The sequence below is a fragment of the Podarcis cretensis genome, assembly GCF_951804945.1.
Source record: "Podarcis cretensis genome assembly, contig: SCAFFOLD_28, whole genome shotgun sequence".
NCBI lineage: Eukaryota > Metazoa > Chordata > Lepidosauria > Squamata > Lacertidae > Podarcis > Podarcis cretensis.
The window spans coordinates 111727-129976 of NW_027647843.1; the positions used below are offsets into that span (position 1 = coordinate 111727).

The 18250-nt window shown below is 37.3% G+C and overlaps 1 protein-coding gene across 1 annotated transcript in view; it reads right to left on the reverse strand.

Annotated features, from left to right (window-relative positions):
- Positions 1-18250, reverse strand: part of LOC307208399 (spectrin alpha chain, non-erythrocytic 1-like) — a gene marked incomplete at both ends in the record, with an annotated part of 106346 nt that overhangs the window by 52995 nt on the left and 35101 nt on the right. Inside the window, 5 exon segments of the mRNA XM_079996479.1 lie at positions 876-961; positions 964-1091; positions 6620-6741; positions 10078-10198; positions 16157-16365. Coding sequence (XP_079852605.1) covers positions 876-961; positions 964-1091; positions 6620-6741; positions 10078-10198; positions 16157-16365 — 666 coding nt within the window.

The window sequence follows — 18250 nt, forward strand, 5'->3', positions numbered from 1 at the left end:
CCCCAAATTATTATTATTATTATTATTATTATTATTATTATTATTCAGGGGGTCAGGCTACATACACCCCCCAGATCTGTACTCTTGTGGGTTCGTTTCTTGGGGGGGGGGGCAGGCTAGATAACAGGCCCCAAATAGTAATTATTATTATTATTATTATTATTATTATTATTATTATTCAGGGGGTCAGACTACATACCCCCCCCACATCTGTACTCTTGTGGGTTCATTTCTTGGGGGGGGGCAGGCTAGATATCAGGCCCCAAATAATAATAATAATAATAATAATAATAATAATAATAATAATAATAATATGGAATGTCTCTCAGCCTTTGAGAAAAGCTATGGATCGGGATGCCCAGTGCTAATAATAACAACAACAATAATAATAATAATAATAATAATAATATAATGCTAATAAGAATAAGAATAATAACAAGAATAACAAAACAACAACAACAACAAAACAACAATAATAATAATAAATGAAATTATTATATGATTATTATACAAAAAGATCGGGGTGCCCAGAGCCAATAATAATTAATAATAATAATAATAATAATAATAATAATAATATGAAATATCTCTCAGCCTTTGAGAAAAGCTACGGAGCAACCAATATCGGGCATCAGGATCCACCAATCCCACTGGTCATAGGATCCACCGATCCACCGGGATCCACCCGATCCCACTGGACATGGGATGCACCGGACTGCCAGCCATCAGGACCCACCCGATCCCACCAGTCATAGGATCCGCTGATCCGTCAGTCATCAGATCCACCCAATCCCATCGGTCATAGGATCCACCTATCCATTGGCCATCAGGATCCACCCAATCCCACCGGTCATAGGATCCACCGATCCACCGACCATCAGGATCCACCCAATCCCACCGGTCCTGTTATCCACCGATCCATCTTGTCTGCCACAGGGATCCGCCGGGATCCGCTCACCTGGATGGCCGCCAGGGTGTCGCCGTAATCCTCGCTGGCCACCAAGGTCATCTTCTCGTTGATCCAGGCTTCTTCTTCCTCCACGTTGGCCACAAATTGTTGGTACTCCAGGGATTCCTCCAGGCGCTGGCCCCTGAGGGAGATCCAAAATGGGATCTGCTTCAAATCTGGATCAGAGCTTCGAGCCCTGGACACGGAGATCCATCCCCTTCCCTTCTATCCTCCGTCAAGATCCCTTCTAGGATCCTACACCCTTCTATTCTTCTCCGTCAAGATCCCTTCTATGATCCTATCTCCCGCTTTCCTCCGTCGAGATCTCTTCTATGATGCTATTTCCTTCTATCCTCCGTCAAGATCCCTACTACAATCCTATCCTCCGTCGAGATCCCTTCTACGATCGTATCTCCTATTCTCCTGTTGAGATCCCTTCTACAATCCTCCTATCCTCCACTGAGATCCCTTCTACGATCCAATCCCCTTCTATCCTCCATCGAGATCCCTTCTATGATCCTATTTCCTTCTATTCTTCTCCGTCAAGATCACTTCTATGATGCTACCTCCTATCCTCCGTCAAGATCCCTTCTATGATCCTATCTCCCTCTTTCCTCCATCGAGATCTCTTCTATGATCCTATTTCCTTCTATCCTTTGTCAAGATCCCTTCTACGATCCTATCTCCTATGAGATCCCTTCTACAATCCTATCTCCTCCGTCAAGATCCCTTCTACAATCCTATCCTCCGTCAAGATCCCTTCTACGATCGTATCTCCTATTCTCCTGTTGAGATCCCTTCTACAATCCTCCTATCCTCCACTGAGATCCCTTCTACGATCCAATCCCCTTCTATCCTCCATCGAGATCCCTTCTATAACCAATCCCCTTCTATCCTCCATCGAGATCCCTTCTAGAATCCTATCCTCCATCGAGATCCCTTCTATGATCCTATTTCCTTCTATTCTTCTCCGTCAAGATCACTTCTATGATCCTACCTCCTATCCTCCGTCAAGATCCCTTCTATGATCCTATCTCCCGCTTTCCTCCGTTGAGATCTCTTCTATGATGCTATTTCCTTCTATCCTTTGTCAAGATCCCTTCTACGATCCTATCTCCTATGAGATCCCTTCTACAATCCTATCTCCTCCGTCAAGATCCCTTCTACAATCCTATCCTCCGTCGAGATCCCTTCTACGATCATATCTCCTATTCTCCTGTTGAGATCCCTTCTACAATCCTCCTATCCTCCACTGAGATCCCTTCTACGATCCAATCCCCTTCTATCCTCCATCGAGATCCCTTCTAGAATCCTATCCTCCATCGAGATCCCTTCTATGATCCTATTTCCTTCTATTCTTCTCCGTCAAGATCACTTCTATGATCCTACCTCCTATCCTCCGTCAAGATCCCTTCTATGATCCTATCTCCCGCTTTCCTCCGTCGAGATCTCTTCTATGATGCTATTTCCTTCTATCCTTTGTCAAGATCCCTTCTACGATCCTATCTCCTATGAGATCCCTTCTACAATCCTATCTCCTCCGTCAAGATCCCTTCTACAATCCTACCCTCCGTCGAGATCCCTTCTACGATCGTATCTCCTATTCTCCTGTTGAGATCCCTTCTACAATCCTATCCTCCATCAAGATCCCTTCTACGATCCAATCCCCTTCTATCCTCCATTGAGATCCCTTCTATAACCAATCCCCTTCTATCCTCCATCGAGATCCCTTCTAGAATCCTATCCTCCATCGAGATCCCTTCTATGATCCTATTTCCTTCTATTCTTCTCCGTCAAGATCACTTCTATGATCCTACCTCCTATCCTCCGTCAAGATCCCTTCTATGATCCTATCTCCCGCTTTCCTCCGTCGAGATCTCTTCTATGATCCTATTTCCTTCTATCCTCCGTCAAGATCCCGTCTATGATTCTATCTCCTATCCTCCATCGAGATCCCTTCTAGAATCCTAGCCCCTTCTATACTCCATCGAGATCCCTTCAACGATCCTATCTCCCGCTTTCGTCCATCGAGATCTCTTCTATGATCCTATCCTCTTTCGTGGAGATTCCTTCTGTGATCCTATCCCGTCTCCGTCAAGATCCCTTATAGAATTCTATCCTTCTAACCATCTACATCAAGATCCCTTCTACGATCCTATCCCTTTCTATCCTTCTCAGTCAAGATCCCTTCTACGGTCCTATCTCCTCCTATGAGATCCCTTCTACAATCCTATCCTCCCTCAAGATCCCTTCTACGATCCTAGCTCCTCCTGTGAGATCCCTTCTACAATCCTATCTTCTTCTATCCTCCTATGAGATTCCTTCTACGGTCCTATCCCCTTCTATCCTCTGGCAAGATCCCTTCTACGATCCAATCTCCTATGAGATCCCTTATACAATCCTATCTCCTCCGTCAAGATCCCTTCTACAATCCTATCCTCCGTCGAGATCCCTTCTGCAATCCTATCCTCCGTCGAGATCCCTTCTACAATCCTATCCCCTCATATGAGATCCCTTCTACAATCCTATCCTCCATCGAGATCCCTTCTACGATCCTATCCCCTCCTATCCTCCGTCGAGATCCCTTCTACGATCCTATCTCCTCCTATGAGATCCCTTCTACAAGCCTATCCTCCATCGAGATCCCTTCTACGATCCTATCTCCTCCGTCGAGATCCCTTCTACAATCCTATCCTCCATCAAGATCCCTTCTACGATCCTATCCCCTCCTATCCTCCATTGAGATCCCTTCTACGATCCTATCTCCTCCTATGAGATCCCTTCTACAATCCTATCTTCTTCTATTCTCCGTCAAGATCCCTTCTACGGTCCTATTATCTTCTATTCTCTGGCAAGATCCCTTATACGATCCTATCTCCTCCGTCAAGATCCCTTCTACAATCCTATCTCCTCCTCTCCTCCCTCAAGATCCCTTCTTCGATCCTCATTTTATCCTTCCGAGATCCCTTCCAGAATCCTATCTCTTTCTATCCTCCATCGAGATCGCTTCTATTATCCTCATTCTATCTTGTCAAGATATCTTCTACGATCCTATCCTTTGTTGAGATCCCTTTTACGATCATATCTCCTCCATCGAGATCCCTTTTACGATCATATCTCCTCCATCGAGATCCCTTCTAGAGTTCTATCTCCTCCTATGAGATCCCTTCTACAATCCTATGCTCCATCGAGATCCCTTCTACGATCCTATCCTCCGTCCAGATCTCTTCTACGATCCTATATGCTCCATCGAGATCCCTTCTATGATCCTATCGCCTCCTATGAGATCCCTTCTACAATCCTATCTGCTATCCTCCCTCGTGATCCCTTCTACGATCCTATCTCCTCCTTGCCTCCATCGAGATCCCTTCTACGATCCTATCTCCTCCTATGAGATCCCTTCTACAATCCTATATTCTCCTATGAGATCCCTTCTATCCTCCCTCAAGATCCCTTCTACAATCCTCTCTCTTCCTATCCTCTATCAAGATCCCTTCTATGATCCTATCTCCTCCTATTAGATCCCTTCTACAATCCTATCCTCCCTCGAGATCCCTTCCACAATCCTATCTCCTCCTATGAGATCCCTTCTACAATCCTATCCTCCATCAAGATCCCTTCTACAATCCTATCTCCTCCTATGAGATCCCTTCTACAATCCTATCCTCCATCAAGATCCCTTCTACGATCCTGTCTCCTCCTATGAGATCCCTTCTACAATCCTATCTCCTTCTTTCATCCGTCGAGATCCCTTCTACGATCCTATCTCCTCCTATGAGATCCCTTCTACAATCCTATATTCTCCTATGAGATCCATTCTATCCTCCCTCAAGATCCCTTCTACAATCCTCTCTCCTCCTATCCCTCGAGATCCGTTCTATGATCCTATCTCCTTCTCCGTCAAGATCCCTTCTACGATCCTATCTCCTCCTATGAGATCCCTTCTACAATCCTGTCCTCCTTTGAGATCCCTCCTATCCTCCCTCAATATCCCTTCTATAGTCCTATCTCTTATCTGTCAGGATCCCTTCTACAATCCTCCGTCGAGATCTCTTGTATGATCCTCATTCTATCCTGTTGAGATCACTTATACGATCCTATCCCCTTCTATCCTCAGTCGAGATCCCTTCTATAATCCTACCTCTTATCCATCAAGACACCTTCTACAATCCTCCGATGAGATCCCTTCTACAATCCTATCTTTTCCTATGAGATCCCTTCTATCCTCCCACGAGATCCCTATCTCCCCCTCTCCTCCCTCGAGATCCCTTATATGATCCTATCTCCCCCTCTCCTCCCTCGAGATCCCTTCTATGATCCTATCTCCTCCTATGAGATCCCTTCTACAAGCCTATCCTCCATCGAGATCCCTTCTACGATCCTATCTCCTCCTATGAGATCCCTTCTACAATCCTATCCTCCCTCAAGATCCCTTCTACAATCCTATCTCATCCTATGAGATCCCTTCTACAATCCTATCTCCTCCTATGAGATCCCTTCTACAATCCTATCTCCTCCCTCGAAATCCCTTCTACAATCCTATATTCTCCTATGAGATCCCTTCTACAATCCTATCTCCTCCCACGAGATCCCTTCTATGATCCTATCTCCCCCTCTCCTCCCTCGAGATCCCTTCTACGATCCTATCCCCTCCTATCCTCCCTTGAGATCCCTTCTATGATCCTATCTCCTTCTCCATCAAGATCCCTTCTACGATCCTATGAGATCCCTTCTACAAGCATATCCTCCATGGAGATCCCTTCTATAATCCTATCTCCTCCTATGAGATCCCTTCTACCATCCTATCTCCTCCTATGAGATCCTTTCTACAATCCTATCTCCTATGAGATCCCTTCTACCATCCTATGTCCTCCTATGAGATCCCTTCTACAATCCTATCTCCTCCCTCGAGATCCCTTCTACGATCCTATTCTCCATCGAGATCCCTTCTACGATCCTATCTCCTCCTATGAGATCCCTTCTACCATCCTATCTCCTATGAGATCCCTTCTACCATCCTATCTCCTCCTATGAGATCCCTTCTACAATCCTATCCTCCCTCGAGATCCCTTCTACAATCCTATCTTCTCCTATGAGATCCCTTCTACAATCCTATCTCCTCCTATGAGATCCCTTCTACAATCCTATCTCCTCCCACGAGATCCCTTCTATGATCCTATCTCCCCCTCTCCTCCCTCGAGATCCCTTCTACGATCCTATCCCCTCCTATCCTCCCTTGAGATCCCTTCTATGATCCTAACTCCTTCTCCATCAAGATCCCTTCTACGATCCTATCTCCTCCTATGAGATCCTTTCTACAATCCTATCTCCTATGAGATCCCTTCTACGATCCTATCTCCTCCTATGAGATCCCTTCTACAATCCTATTCTCCATCGAGATCCCTTCTACGATCCTATCTCCTCCTATGAGATCCCTTCTACAAGCATATCCTCCATCAAGATCCCTTCTACGATCCTATGTCCTCCTATGAGATCCTTTCTACAATCCTATCTCCTATGAGATCCCTTCTACGATCCTATCTCCTCCCATGAGATCCCTTCTATCCTCCCACAAGATCCCTTCTATGATCCTATCCTCCCCCGAGATTCCTTCTACAGGATGCGGCCGGAAACTCAGATCCCCGACAGGAAAAAGGATCCCTTCCTTACCGGGCGGCGGCCAACGTCTTGAGCTCCTGCCAGTGATCCACAAAGTGAGCCAGTCGCTGCTGGATCTCCTCTTTGCCAATGGTGTTGTCATCAGACAGCTTCTTCCCAGTGTCCAGAACTCCCTGGAAAATAATAATAATTATTATTCTATTATTATTAATTATTAATTATTATTATTAATTATTATTATTATTATTATTATTATTATTATTATATTTATTATTATTATTATTAATTATTATTATTATTAATTATTATCATCATCATTATTGTTGTTGTTGTTTTGTTGTTGTTTGTTGTTGTTGCTTAATTATTCGATTATTATTCAATTATTCAATAATTATCATCAGACAGCTTCTTCCCAGTGTCCAGAACTCCCTGGAAAATAATAATAATTATTATTCTATTATTATTATTAATTATTAATATTATTTATTATTTATTATTATTATTTATTATTATTATTATTAATTAATTATTATTAATTATTATTAATTATTATTAATTATTATCATCATCATCATCATCATTATTGTTGTTTTGTTGTTGTTTGTTGTTGTTGCTTAATTATTCGATTATTATTCGATTATTCAATAATTATCATCAGACAGCTTCTTCCCAGTGTCCAGAACTCCCTGGAAAATAATAATAATTATTATTCTATTATTATTAATAATTATTAATATTATTTATTATTATTATTATTATTATTATTATTTATTAATTATTATTATCATCATCATAATCATTATTGTTGTTTTGTTGTTGTTTGTTGTTGTTGCTTAATTATTCGATTATTATTCAATTATTCAATAATTATTATTGAATAACTGAATTATTCAATAATTGAATAAGTGAATAAGTGAACAAGGAGTGAACAATTATTGAATTATTCACTTATTTAATTATTATTCAATGACTGAATCATAATTATTAAACAATTATTCACTTATTCAATTATTATTCAATTACTGAATCTAATTATTGAACAATTATTCACTTATTCAACTGTTTTTCAATTACTGAATCTAATTATTGAACAATTATTCACTTATTCAACTGTTTTTCAATTACTGAATCATAATAATTGAACAATTATTCAATTATTATTCAATTACTGAATTATAATTATTGAACAATTATTCACTTATTCAATTATTATTCAATGACTGAATCATAATTATTGAACAATTATTCACTTATTCAATTATTATTCAATGACTGAATCTAATTATTGAACAATTATTCACTTATTCAACTGTTTTTCAATTACTGAATCATAATTCTTGAACAATTATTCAATTATTATTCAATTATTATTCAATTACTGAATTATAATTATTGAACAATTATTCACTTATTCAATTATTATTCAATGACTGAATCATAATTCTTGAACAATTATTCACTTATTCAATTATTATTCAATGACTGAATCTAATTATTGAACAATTATTCACTTATTATTCAATTATTATTCAATTACTGAATTATTATTGAACAATTATTCACTTATTCAATTATTATTCAATGACTGAATCATAATTATTGAACTATTATTCACTTATTCAATTATTATTCAATCACTGAATCTAATTATTGAACAATTATTCACTTATTCAACTGTTTTTCAATTACTGAATCTAATTATTGAACAATTATTCACTTATTCAACTGTTTTTCAATTACTGAATCATAATAATTGAACAATTATTCAATTATTATTCAATTACTGAATTATAATTATTGAACAATTATTCACTTATTCAATTATTATTCAATGACTGAATCTAATTATTGAACAATTATTCACTTATTCAACTGTTTTTCAATTACTGAATCTAATTATTGAACAATTATTCACTTATTCAACTGTTTTTCAATTACTGAATCATAATAATTGAACAATTATTCAATTATTATTCAATTATTATTCAATTACTGAATTATAATTATTGAACAATTATTCACTTATTCAATTATTATTCAGTTACTGAATCATAATTCTTGAACAATTATTCACTTATTATTCAATTAATTAAAATAATACTGAACAATAATCATTATCAACTGCTTATTTCAGTGACTAATTATTCACTTCTTATTCACTTCTTATTCACAATGATAATTAACAATAATTATCAACAGCCTATTTCAGTGAATAATTCTTCACTTATTCACTTATTATTCAATTATTATTCAGTAACTAATTATTCACTTATTATTCAATAATTATTAACAATGATAATTAACAATAATAATTATTATCAACTGCCTATTTCAGTGAATAATCCTTCACTTATTATTCAATTATTATTAGCAATCATAATTAATAATAATTATTATCAACTGCCTATTTCAGTGAATAATTTTTCACTTAACTTATTATTCAATTAGTATTCAATTATTGAATCATAATGATCAAATGCTTGAATAATTATTCACTGATTCCCTTATGTCATTATTCAATTAATATTAACAATGATAATTAACAATAATAATTATTATCAACTGCCTATTTCAGTGAATAATTCTTCACTTATTCACTTATTATTCAATTATTATTCAGTAACTAATTATTCACTTATTATTCAATAATTATTAACAATGATAATTAACAATAATAATTATTATCTGACTATTTCGGTGAATAATTCTTCACTTCTTCACTTATTATTCAATTATTATTCAGTAACTAATTCTTCACGTATTATTCTATTATTATTAACAATGATAATTAACAATAATAATTATTATCTGACTATTTCAGTGAATAATTCTTCACTTATTCACTTATTATTCAATTATTATTCAGTAACTAATTATTCACTTATTATTCAATTAATATTAACAATGATAATTAACAATAATAATTATTATCTGACTATTTCAGTGAATAATTCTTCACTTATTCACTTATTATTCAATTATTATTCAGTAACTAATTCTTCACGTATTATTCTATTATTATTAACAATGATAATTAACAATAATAATTATTATCAACTGCCTATTTCAGTGAATAATTCTTCACTTCTTATTATTCAATTATTATTCAATTACTGAATCATAATGATCGAATGCTTGAATAATTATTCACTGATTCCCTTATGTCATTATTCAATTATTATTAACAATAATCATTATTTATTATTATTATTATTATTATTATTATTATTATTATTATTATTATGTGCCCATTTCAGACGCCATCATTAACCGCCCCGCCCGCCGATCGGGTTGATCCCCCGTTCCCCCCCGGGGAGATCCCAGATCCAAAACCGAGGACTCAAACCCGGAAAGGGATCTGGGATCAAGTGGATCCCTCCCGCTCCTGGATCGCATCTCCAAGGCAGGCGCCGCCGGGAATCGCCGCCGGGAATCGCCGAGGGAGGAGCGGATCCATTTGGGATCCTGTGACGGGATCCACTGGATCGCCGGGATCCACTCGGACCCACCTGGATGGCCGGTTCGTGGGCGGCCAGTTCGGCCTCCAGGCGCTTGTGTTTCTTCCGCAGGTTTTGGACGCCGGTCAGATCCCGGCCGTAATCTTCTGAGCTGACGAGGAGCTTCTTCTCCCTAATAAGATCGGGAAAATAATAATATTAATATTAATAATATTATTATTAACAATAATATGAAATTATCATACAAAAATATCAGGATGCCCAGTGCTAATAATAATGAATGGTGATGGTAATAATAATAATAATAATAATAATAATAATAATAATAGTAATAATAATAATAATAATAATAATAATAATAATAATAATAATTTTTAATTCTATCCTCTCCAGCCGAATAAAATACAACCTTCTAAAATCATTTCATTATAAAATTACTTCAAATCAAATTGATTAAGGTTAGGGTTTAGGATCAGGTTTTAGGGTCAGGGTTATGTTTTAGGATTAGGGTTAGGGTTGAGAATTAGGATTATGTTTTAGGATTAGGATTAGTTTTAGGGTTAGGGTTACGTTTTAGGATTAGGGTTTAGGATCAGGTTTTAGGGTCAGGGTTATGTTTTAGGATTAGGGTTAGGGTAGAGAATTAGGATTATGTTTTAGGATTAGGATTAGTTACATTTTAGGATTAGGGTTTAGGATTAGTTTTAGGGTTAGGGTTATGTTTTAGGATTAGGGTTTAGGATTAGTTTTAGGGTTAGGGTTACGTTTTAGGATTAGGATTTAGGATTAGTTTTAGGGTTAGGGTTACGTTTTAGGATTAGGGTTTAGGATTAGTTTTAGGGTTAGGGTTACGTTTTAGGATTAGGGTTTAGGATCAGGTTTTAGGGTTAGGGTTACGTTTTAGGATTAGGGTTTAGGATTAGTTTTAGGGTCAGGGTTATGTTTTAGGATTAGGGTTAGGGTTGAGAATTAGGATTATGTTTTAGGATTAGGATTAGTTTTAGGGTTAGGGTTACGTTTTAGGATTAGGGTTTAGGATCAGGTTTTAGGGTTAGGGTTACGTTTTAGGATTAGGGTTTAGGATTAGTTGTAGGGTTAGGATTACGTTTTAGGATTAGGGTTTAGGATTAGTTTTAAGGTCAGGGTTATGTTTTAGGATTAGGGTTAGGGTTGAGAATTAGGATTATGTTTTAGGATTAGGATTAGTTACATTTTAGGATTAGGGTTTAGGATTAGTTTTAGGGTTAGGGTTACGTTTTAGGATTAGGATTTAGGATTAGTTTTAGGGTTAGGGTTACGTTTTAGGATTAGGGTTTAGGATTAGTTTTAGGGTTAGGGTTACGTTTTAGGATTAGGGTTTAGGATCAGGTTTTAGGGTTAGGGTTACGTTTTAGGATTAGGGTTTAGGATTAGTTTTAGGGTCAGGGTTATGTTTTAGGATTAGGGTTAGGGTTGAGAATTAGGATTATGTTTTAGGATTAGGATTAGTTTTAGGGTTAGGGTTACGTTTTAGGATTAGGGTTTAGGATCAGGTTTTAGGGTTAGGGTTACGTTTTAGGATTAGGGTTTAGGATTAGTTGTAGGGTTAGGATTACGTTTTAGGATTAGGGTTTAGGATTAGTTTTAAGGTCAGGGTTATGTTTTAGGATTAGGGTTAGGGTTGAGAATTAGGATTATGTTTTAGGATTAGGATTAGTTTTAGGGTTAGGGTTACGTTTTAGGATTAGGGTTTAGGATCAGGTTTTAGGGTTAGGGTTACGTTTTAGGATTAGGGTTTAGGATTAGTTGTAGGGTTAGGATTACGTTTTAGGATTAGGGTTTAGGATTAGTTTTAGGGTCAGGGTTATGTTTTAGGATTAGGGTTAGGGTTGAGAATTAGGATTATGTTTTAGGATTAGGATTAGTTTTAGGGTTAGGGTTACGTTTTAGGATTAGGGTTTAGGATCAGGTTTTAGGGTTAGGGTTACGTTTTAGGATTAGGGTTTAGGATTAGTTGTAGGGTTAGGATTACGTTTTAGGATTAGGGTTTAGGATTAGTTTTAGGGTCAGGGTTATGTTTTAGGATTAGGGTTAGGGTTGAGAATTAGGATTATGTTTTAGGATTAGGATTAGTTTTAGGGTTAGGGTTACGTTTTAGGATTAGGGTTTAGGATCAGGTTTTAGGGTCAGGGTTATGTTTTAGGATTAGGGTTAGGGTTGAGAATTAGGATTATGTTTTAGGATTAGGATTAGTTTTAGGGTTAGGGTTACATTTTAGGATTAGGATTTAGGATCAGGTTTTAGGGTCAGGGTTATGTTTTAGGATTAGGGTTAGGGTTGAGAATTAGGATTATGTTTTAGGATTAGGATTAGTTTTAGGGTTAGGGTTACGTTTTAGGATTAGGGTTTAGGATCAGGTTTTAGGGTTAGGGTTACGTTTTAGGATTAGGGTTTAGGATTAGTTGTAGGGTTAGGATTACGTTTTAGGATTAGGGTTTAGGATTAGTTTTAGGGTCAGGGTTATGTTTTAGGATTAGGGTTAGGGTTGAGAATTAGGATTATGTTTTAGGATTAGGATTAGTTTTAGGGTTAGGGTTATGTTTTAGGATTAGGGTTTAGGATCAGGTTTTAGGGTCAGGGTTATGTTTTAGGATTAGGGTTAGGGTTGAGAATTAGGATTATGTTTTAGGATTAGGATTAGTTTTAGGGTTAGGGTTACATTTTAGGATTAGGGTTTAGGATCAGGTTTTAGGGTCAGGGTTATGTTTTAGGATTAGGGTTAGGGTTGAGAATTAGGATTATGTTTTAGGATTAGGATTAGTTTTAGGGTTAGGGTTGCGTTTTAGGATTAGGGTTTAGGATTAGTTTTAGGGTTAGGGTTACGTTTTAGGATTAGGGTTTAGGATTAGTTTTAGGGTTAGGGTTACATTTTAGGATTAGGATTTAGGATCAGGTTTTAGGGTCAGGGTTATGTTTTAGGATTAGGGTTAGGGTTGAGAATTAGGATTATGTTTTAGGATTAGGATTAGTTTTAGGGTTAGGGTTACGTTTTAGGATTAGGATTTAGGATCAGGTTTTAGGGTCAGGGTTATGTTTTAGGATTAGGGTTAGGGTTGAGAATTAGGATTATGTTTTAGGATTAGGATTAGTTTTAGGGTTAGGGTTACGTTTTAGGATTAGGATTTAGGATCAAGTTTTAGGGTCAGGGTTATGTTTTAGGATTAGGGTTAGGGTTGAGAATTAGGATTATGTTTTAGGATTAGTTTTAGGGTTAGCGTTACATTTTAGGATTAGGGTTTAGGATCAGGTTTTAGGGTCAGGGTTATGTTTTAGGATTAGGGTTAGGGTTGAGAATTAGGATTATGTTTTAGGATTAGGATTAGTTTTAGGGTTAGGGTTACGTTTTAGGATTAGGATTTAGGATCAAGTTTTAGGGTCAGGGTTATGTTTTAGGATTAGGGTTAGGGTTGAGAATTAGGATTATGTTTTAGGATTAGTTTTAGGGTTAGCGTTACATTTTAGGATTAGGGTTTAGGATCAGGTTTTAGGGTCAGGGTTATGTTTTAGGATTAGGGTTAGGGTTGAGAATTAGGATTATGTTTTAGGATTAGGATTAGTTTTAGGGTTAGGGTTACGTTTTAGGATTAGGATTTAGGATTAGTTTTAGGGTTAGGGTTACATTTTAGGATTAGGATTTAGGATTAGTTTTAGGGTTAGGGTTACGTTTTAGGATTAGGGTTTAGGATTAGTTTTAGGGTTAGGGTTACATTTTAGGATTAGGATTTAGGATCAGGTTTTAGGGTCAGGGTTATGTTTTAGGATTGGGGTTAGGGTTGAGAATTAGGATTATGTTTTAGGATTAGGATTAGTTTTAGGGTTAGGGTTACGTTTTAGGATTAGGATTTAGGATTAGTTTTAGGGTTAGGGTTACGTTTTAGGATTAGTTTTAGGGTTAGGGTTACGTTTTAGGATTAGGGTTTAGGATTAGTTTTAGGGTTAGGGTTACGTTTTAGGATTAGGGTTTAGGATTAGTTTTATTGTTAGGGTTACGTTTTAGGATTAGGGTTTAGGATTAGTTTTGGGGTTTGGGTTATGTTTTAGGATTAGGGTTAGGGTTTAGGATTAGGATTGTGTTTTAGGATTAGTTTTAGGGTTAGGTTTATGTTTTAGGATGAGGATTAGGGTTGAGAATTAGGATTATATTTTAGGATTAGTTTTAGGGTTAGGGGTACATTTTAGGATTAGGATTTAGGATTAGTTTTAGGGTTAGGGTTACGTTTTAGGATTAGGGTTTAGGATTAGTTTTATTGTTAGGGTTACGTTTTAGGATTAGGGTTTAGGATTAGTTTTAGGGTTAGGGTTACATTTTAGGATTAGGATTTAGGATTAGTTTTAGGGTTAGGGTTACGTTTTAGGATTAGGGTTTAGGATTAGTTTTAAGGTTAGGGTTACGTTTTAGGATTAGGGTTTAGGATTAGTTTTAGGGTTAGGGTTACGTTTTACGATTAGGGTTTAGGATTAGTTTTGGGGTTTGGGTTATGTTTTAGGATTAGGGTTAGGGTTTAGGATTAGGATTGTGTTTTAGGATTAGTTTTAGGGTTAGGTTTATGTTTTAGGATTAGGATTAGGGTTGAAAATTAGGATTATGTTTTAGGATTAGTTTTAGGGTTAGGGTTACATTTTAGGATTAGGGTTTAGGTTTAGTTTTGGGGTTTGGGTTATGTTTTAGGATTAGGGTTAGGGTTTAGGATTAGGATTGTGTTTTAGGATTAGTTTTAGGGTTAGGTTTATGTTTTAGGATTAGGATTAGGGTTGAGAATTGGAATTATATTTTAGGATTAGTTTTAGGGTTAGGGATTATGTTTTAGTTTTAGGATTATGTTAGGATTAGGATTATGTTTTAGGATTAGTTTTAGGGTTAGGTTTATGTTTTAGGATTAGGATTAGGGTTGAGAATTAGGATTATATTTTAGGATTAGTTTTAGGGTTAGGGTTACGTTTTAGTCTTAGGATTATGTTTTAGGATTAGTTTGAGGGTTACGTTTTAGGATAAGGATTATGATTTAGGATTAGGGTTAGGGTTTAGGACTAGGATTATGCTTTAGGATTAGTTTTAGGGTTAGGGTTGAGAATTAGGATTAGTTTTAGGGTTAGGTTTATGTTTTATGATTAGGATTTAGGATTAGTTTTGGTGTTTGGGTTATGTTTTAGGATTAGGGTTAGGGTTTAGGATTAGGATTGTGTTTTAGGATTAGTTTTAGGGTTAGGGTTGAAAATTAGGATTAGTTTTAGGGTTAGGTTTATGTTTTAGGATTAAGGTTAGGGTTGAGAATTAGGATTATGTTTTAGGATTAGTTTTAGGGTTAGGGTTACATTTTAGGATTAGGATTTAGGATTAGTTTTAGGGTTAGGGTTACATTTTACGATTAGGGTTTAGGATTAGTTTTAGGGTTAGGGTTACATTTTAGGATTAGGGTTTAGGATTAGTTTTGGGGTTTGGGTTATGTTTTAGGATTAGTTTTAGGGTTAGGTTTATGTTTTAGGATTAGGATTAGGGTTGAGAATTAGGATTATATTTTAGGATTAGTTTTAGGGTTAGGGTTACGTTTTAGTCTTAGGATTATGTTTTAGGATTAGTTTTAGGGTTACGTTTTAGGATAAGGATTATGATTTAGGATTAGGGTTAGGGTTTAGGACTAGGATTATGTTTTAGGATTCGTTTTAGGGTTTGGGTTACATTTTAGGATTAAGTTTGGGGATTAGGGTTAGGGTTTAGGACTAGGATTATGTTTTAGGATTCGTTTTAGGGTTAGGGTTACGTTTTAGCATTTGGATGATGTTTAGGTTTATGTTTTAGGATACGGTTAGGGTTGAGAATTAGGATTCTGTTTTAGGATTCGTTTTAGGGTTAGGGTTACGTTTTGGGATTAGGATTCTGTTTTAGGATTCGTTTTAGGGTTAGGGTTACGTTTTAGGATTAGGATTATGTTTTAGGATTAGTTTTAGGGTTAGGTTTAGGTTTTAGGATTAGGGTTGAGAATTCGGATTCTGTTTTCGGATTCGTTTTAGGGTTAGGGTTATGCTTTAGGATCAAGTTTTGGGTTAAGTTGGAAGGTTAGGCTTTGGGATCCCGTCCTCCCAAAGGACCTACTTGATCCAGGATTCCTCATCATCCATATCCCGGAAGAACTGGTGGAGGCGGTGGGATTCGTTCAGCTTGGCCCGCCGGCCGGCCGCCATGGCGGTGATCCGCTGGAATCTCCCGTTGACCGACTCCCGCTTCTCCTTGACCTGCGAGGTGTCAAAGGCGCTGCTGGTCATCAGGCTATCAGCCTGGCTGTTGAGATCCGTCAGGCGATCCTGCGGACGGGAGAGAGAGCGAAGGGTTAAAAAAAATTGAAATTTTTATCTTTTCAGATCCCTTCAGATCCGTCAGGCGATCCTGCGGACGGGAGGGAGAGCGAAGGGTTAAAAAAGTTCAATTTTTATTTTTTCAGATCCGTTTAGATCCGGAGAGCGAAGGGTTAAAAAAGTCAAATTTTTATTTTTTTCAGATCCGTTCAGATCCGGAGAGCGAAGGGTTAAAAAAGTCAAATTTTTAATTTTTCCAGATCCGTTCAGATCCGGAGAGCGAAGGGTTAAAAAAGTCAAATTTGTATTTTTTCCAGATCCGTTCAGATCCGGAGAGCGAAGGGTTAAAAAAGTCGAATTTTTATTTTTTTCAGACCCGTTCAGATCCGTCAGGCGATCCTGCGGACGGGAGGGAGAGCGAAGGGTTAAAAAAAATTAAATTTATTTTTCCCAGATCCGTTCAGATCCGTCAGGCGATCCTGCGGACGGGAAGGAGAGCGAAGGGTTAAAAAAAATTAAATTTATTTTTCCCAGATCCCTTCAGATCCGTCAGGCGATCCTGCGGACGGGAGGGAGAGCGAAGGGTTAAAAAAGTCAAATGTTTATTTTTTTCAGATCCGTTCAGATCCGGAGAGCGAAAGGTTAAAAAAGTCAAATTTTTATTTTTTCCAGATCCGTTCAGATCCGTCAGGCGATCCTGCGGACGGGAAGGAGAGTGAAGGGTTAAAAAAAATTAAATTTATTTTTCCCAGATCCGTTCAGATCCGTCAGGCGATCCTGCGGACGGGAGGGAGAGCGAAGGGTTAAAAAAGTTCAATTTTTATTTTTTCAGATCCGTTCAGATCCGTCAGGCGATCCTGCGGACGGGAGGGAGAGCGAAGGGTTAAAAAAAATTGAAATTTTTATTTTTTCAGATCTGTTCAGATCTGTCAGGCGATCCTGCGGACGGGAGAGAGAGCGAAGGGTTAAAAAAGTCAAATTTTTATTTTTTTCAGATCTGTTCAGATCCGTCAGGTGATCCTGCGGACGGGAAGGAGAGCGAAGGGTTAAAAAAGTCAAATTTTTATTTTTTCCAGATCCGTTCAGATCCGGAGAGCGAAGGGTTAAAAAAGTCAAATTTTTATTATTTTCAGATCCGTTCAGATCCGGAGAGCGAAGGCTTAAAAAAGTCAAATTTTTATTTTTTTCAGATCCGTTCAGATCCGGAGAGCGAAGGGTTAAAAAAGTCAAATTTTTATTTTTTTCAGATCCGTTCAGATCCGGAGGGCGGAGGGTTAAAAAAGTCCAATTTTTATTTTTTCCAGATCCGTTCAGATCCGGAGAGCAAAGGGTTAAAAAAGTCCAATTTTTATTTTTTTCAGATCCGTTCAGATCCGTCAGGCGATCCTGCGGACGGGAAGGAGAGCGAAGGGTTAAAAAAAATTAAATTTATTTTTCCCAGATCCCTTCAGATCCGTCAGGCGATCCTGCGGACGGGAGGGAGAGCGAAGGGTTAAAAAAATTTAAATTTATTTTTCCCAGATCCGTTCAGATCCGTCAGGTGATCCTGCGGACGGGAGGGAGAGCGAAGGGTTAAAAAAGTCAAATTTTTAATTTTTCAGATCCGTTCAGATCCGGAGAGCGAAGGGTTAAAAAATTCAAATTTTTATTTTTTTCAGATCCGTTCAGATCCGTCAGGCGATCCTGAAAAAAGTCAAATTTTTAATTTTTCATATCCGTTCAGATCCGGAGAGCGAAGGGTTAAACAAGTTAAATTTTTATTTTTTTCAGATCCGTTCAGATCCGGAGAGCGAAGGGTTAAAAAAGTCAAATTTTTATTTTTTTCAGATCCGTTCAGATCCTTCAAGCGAAGGGTTAAAAAACTTAATTTAATTTTAACTTCATTTTAATTTAA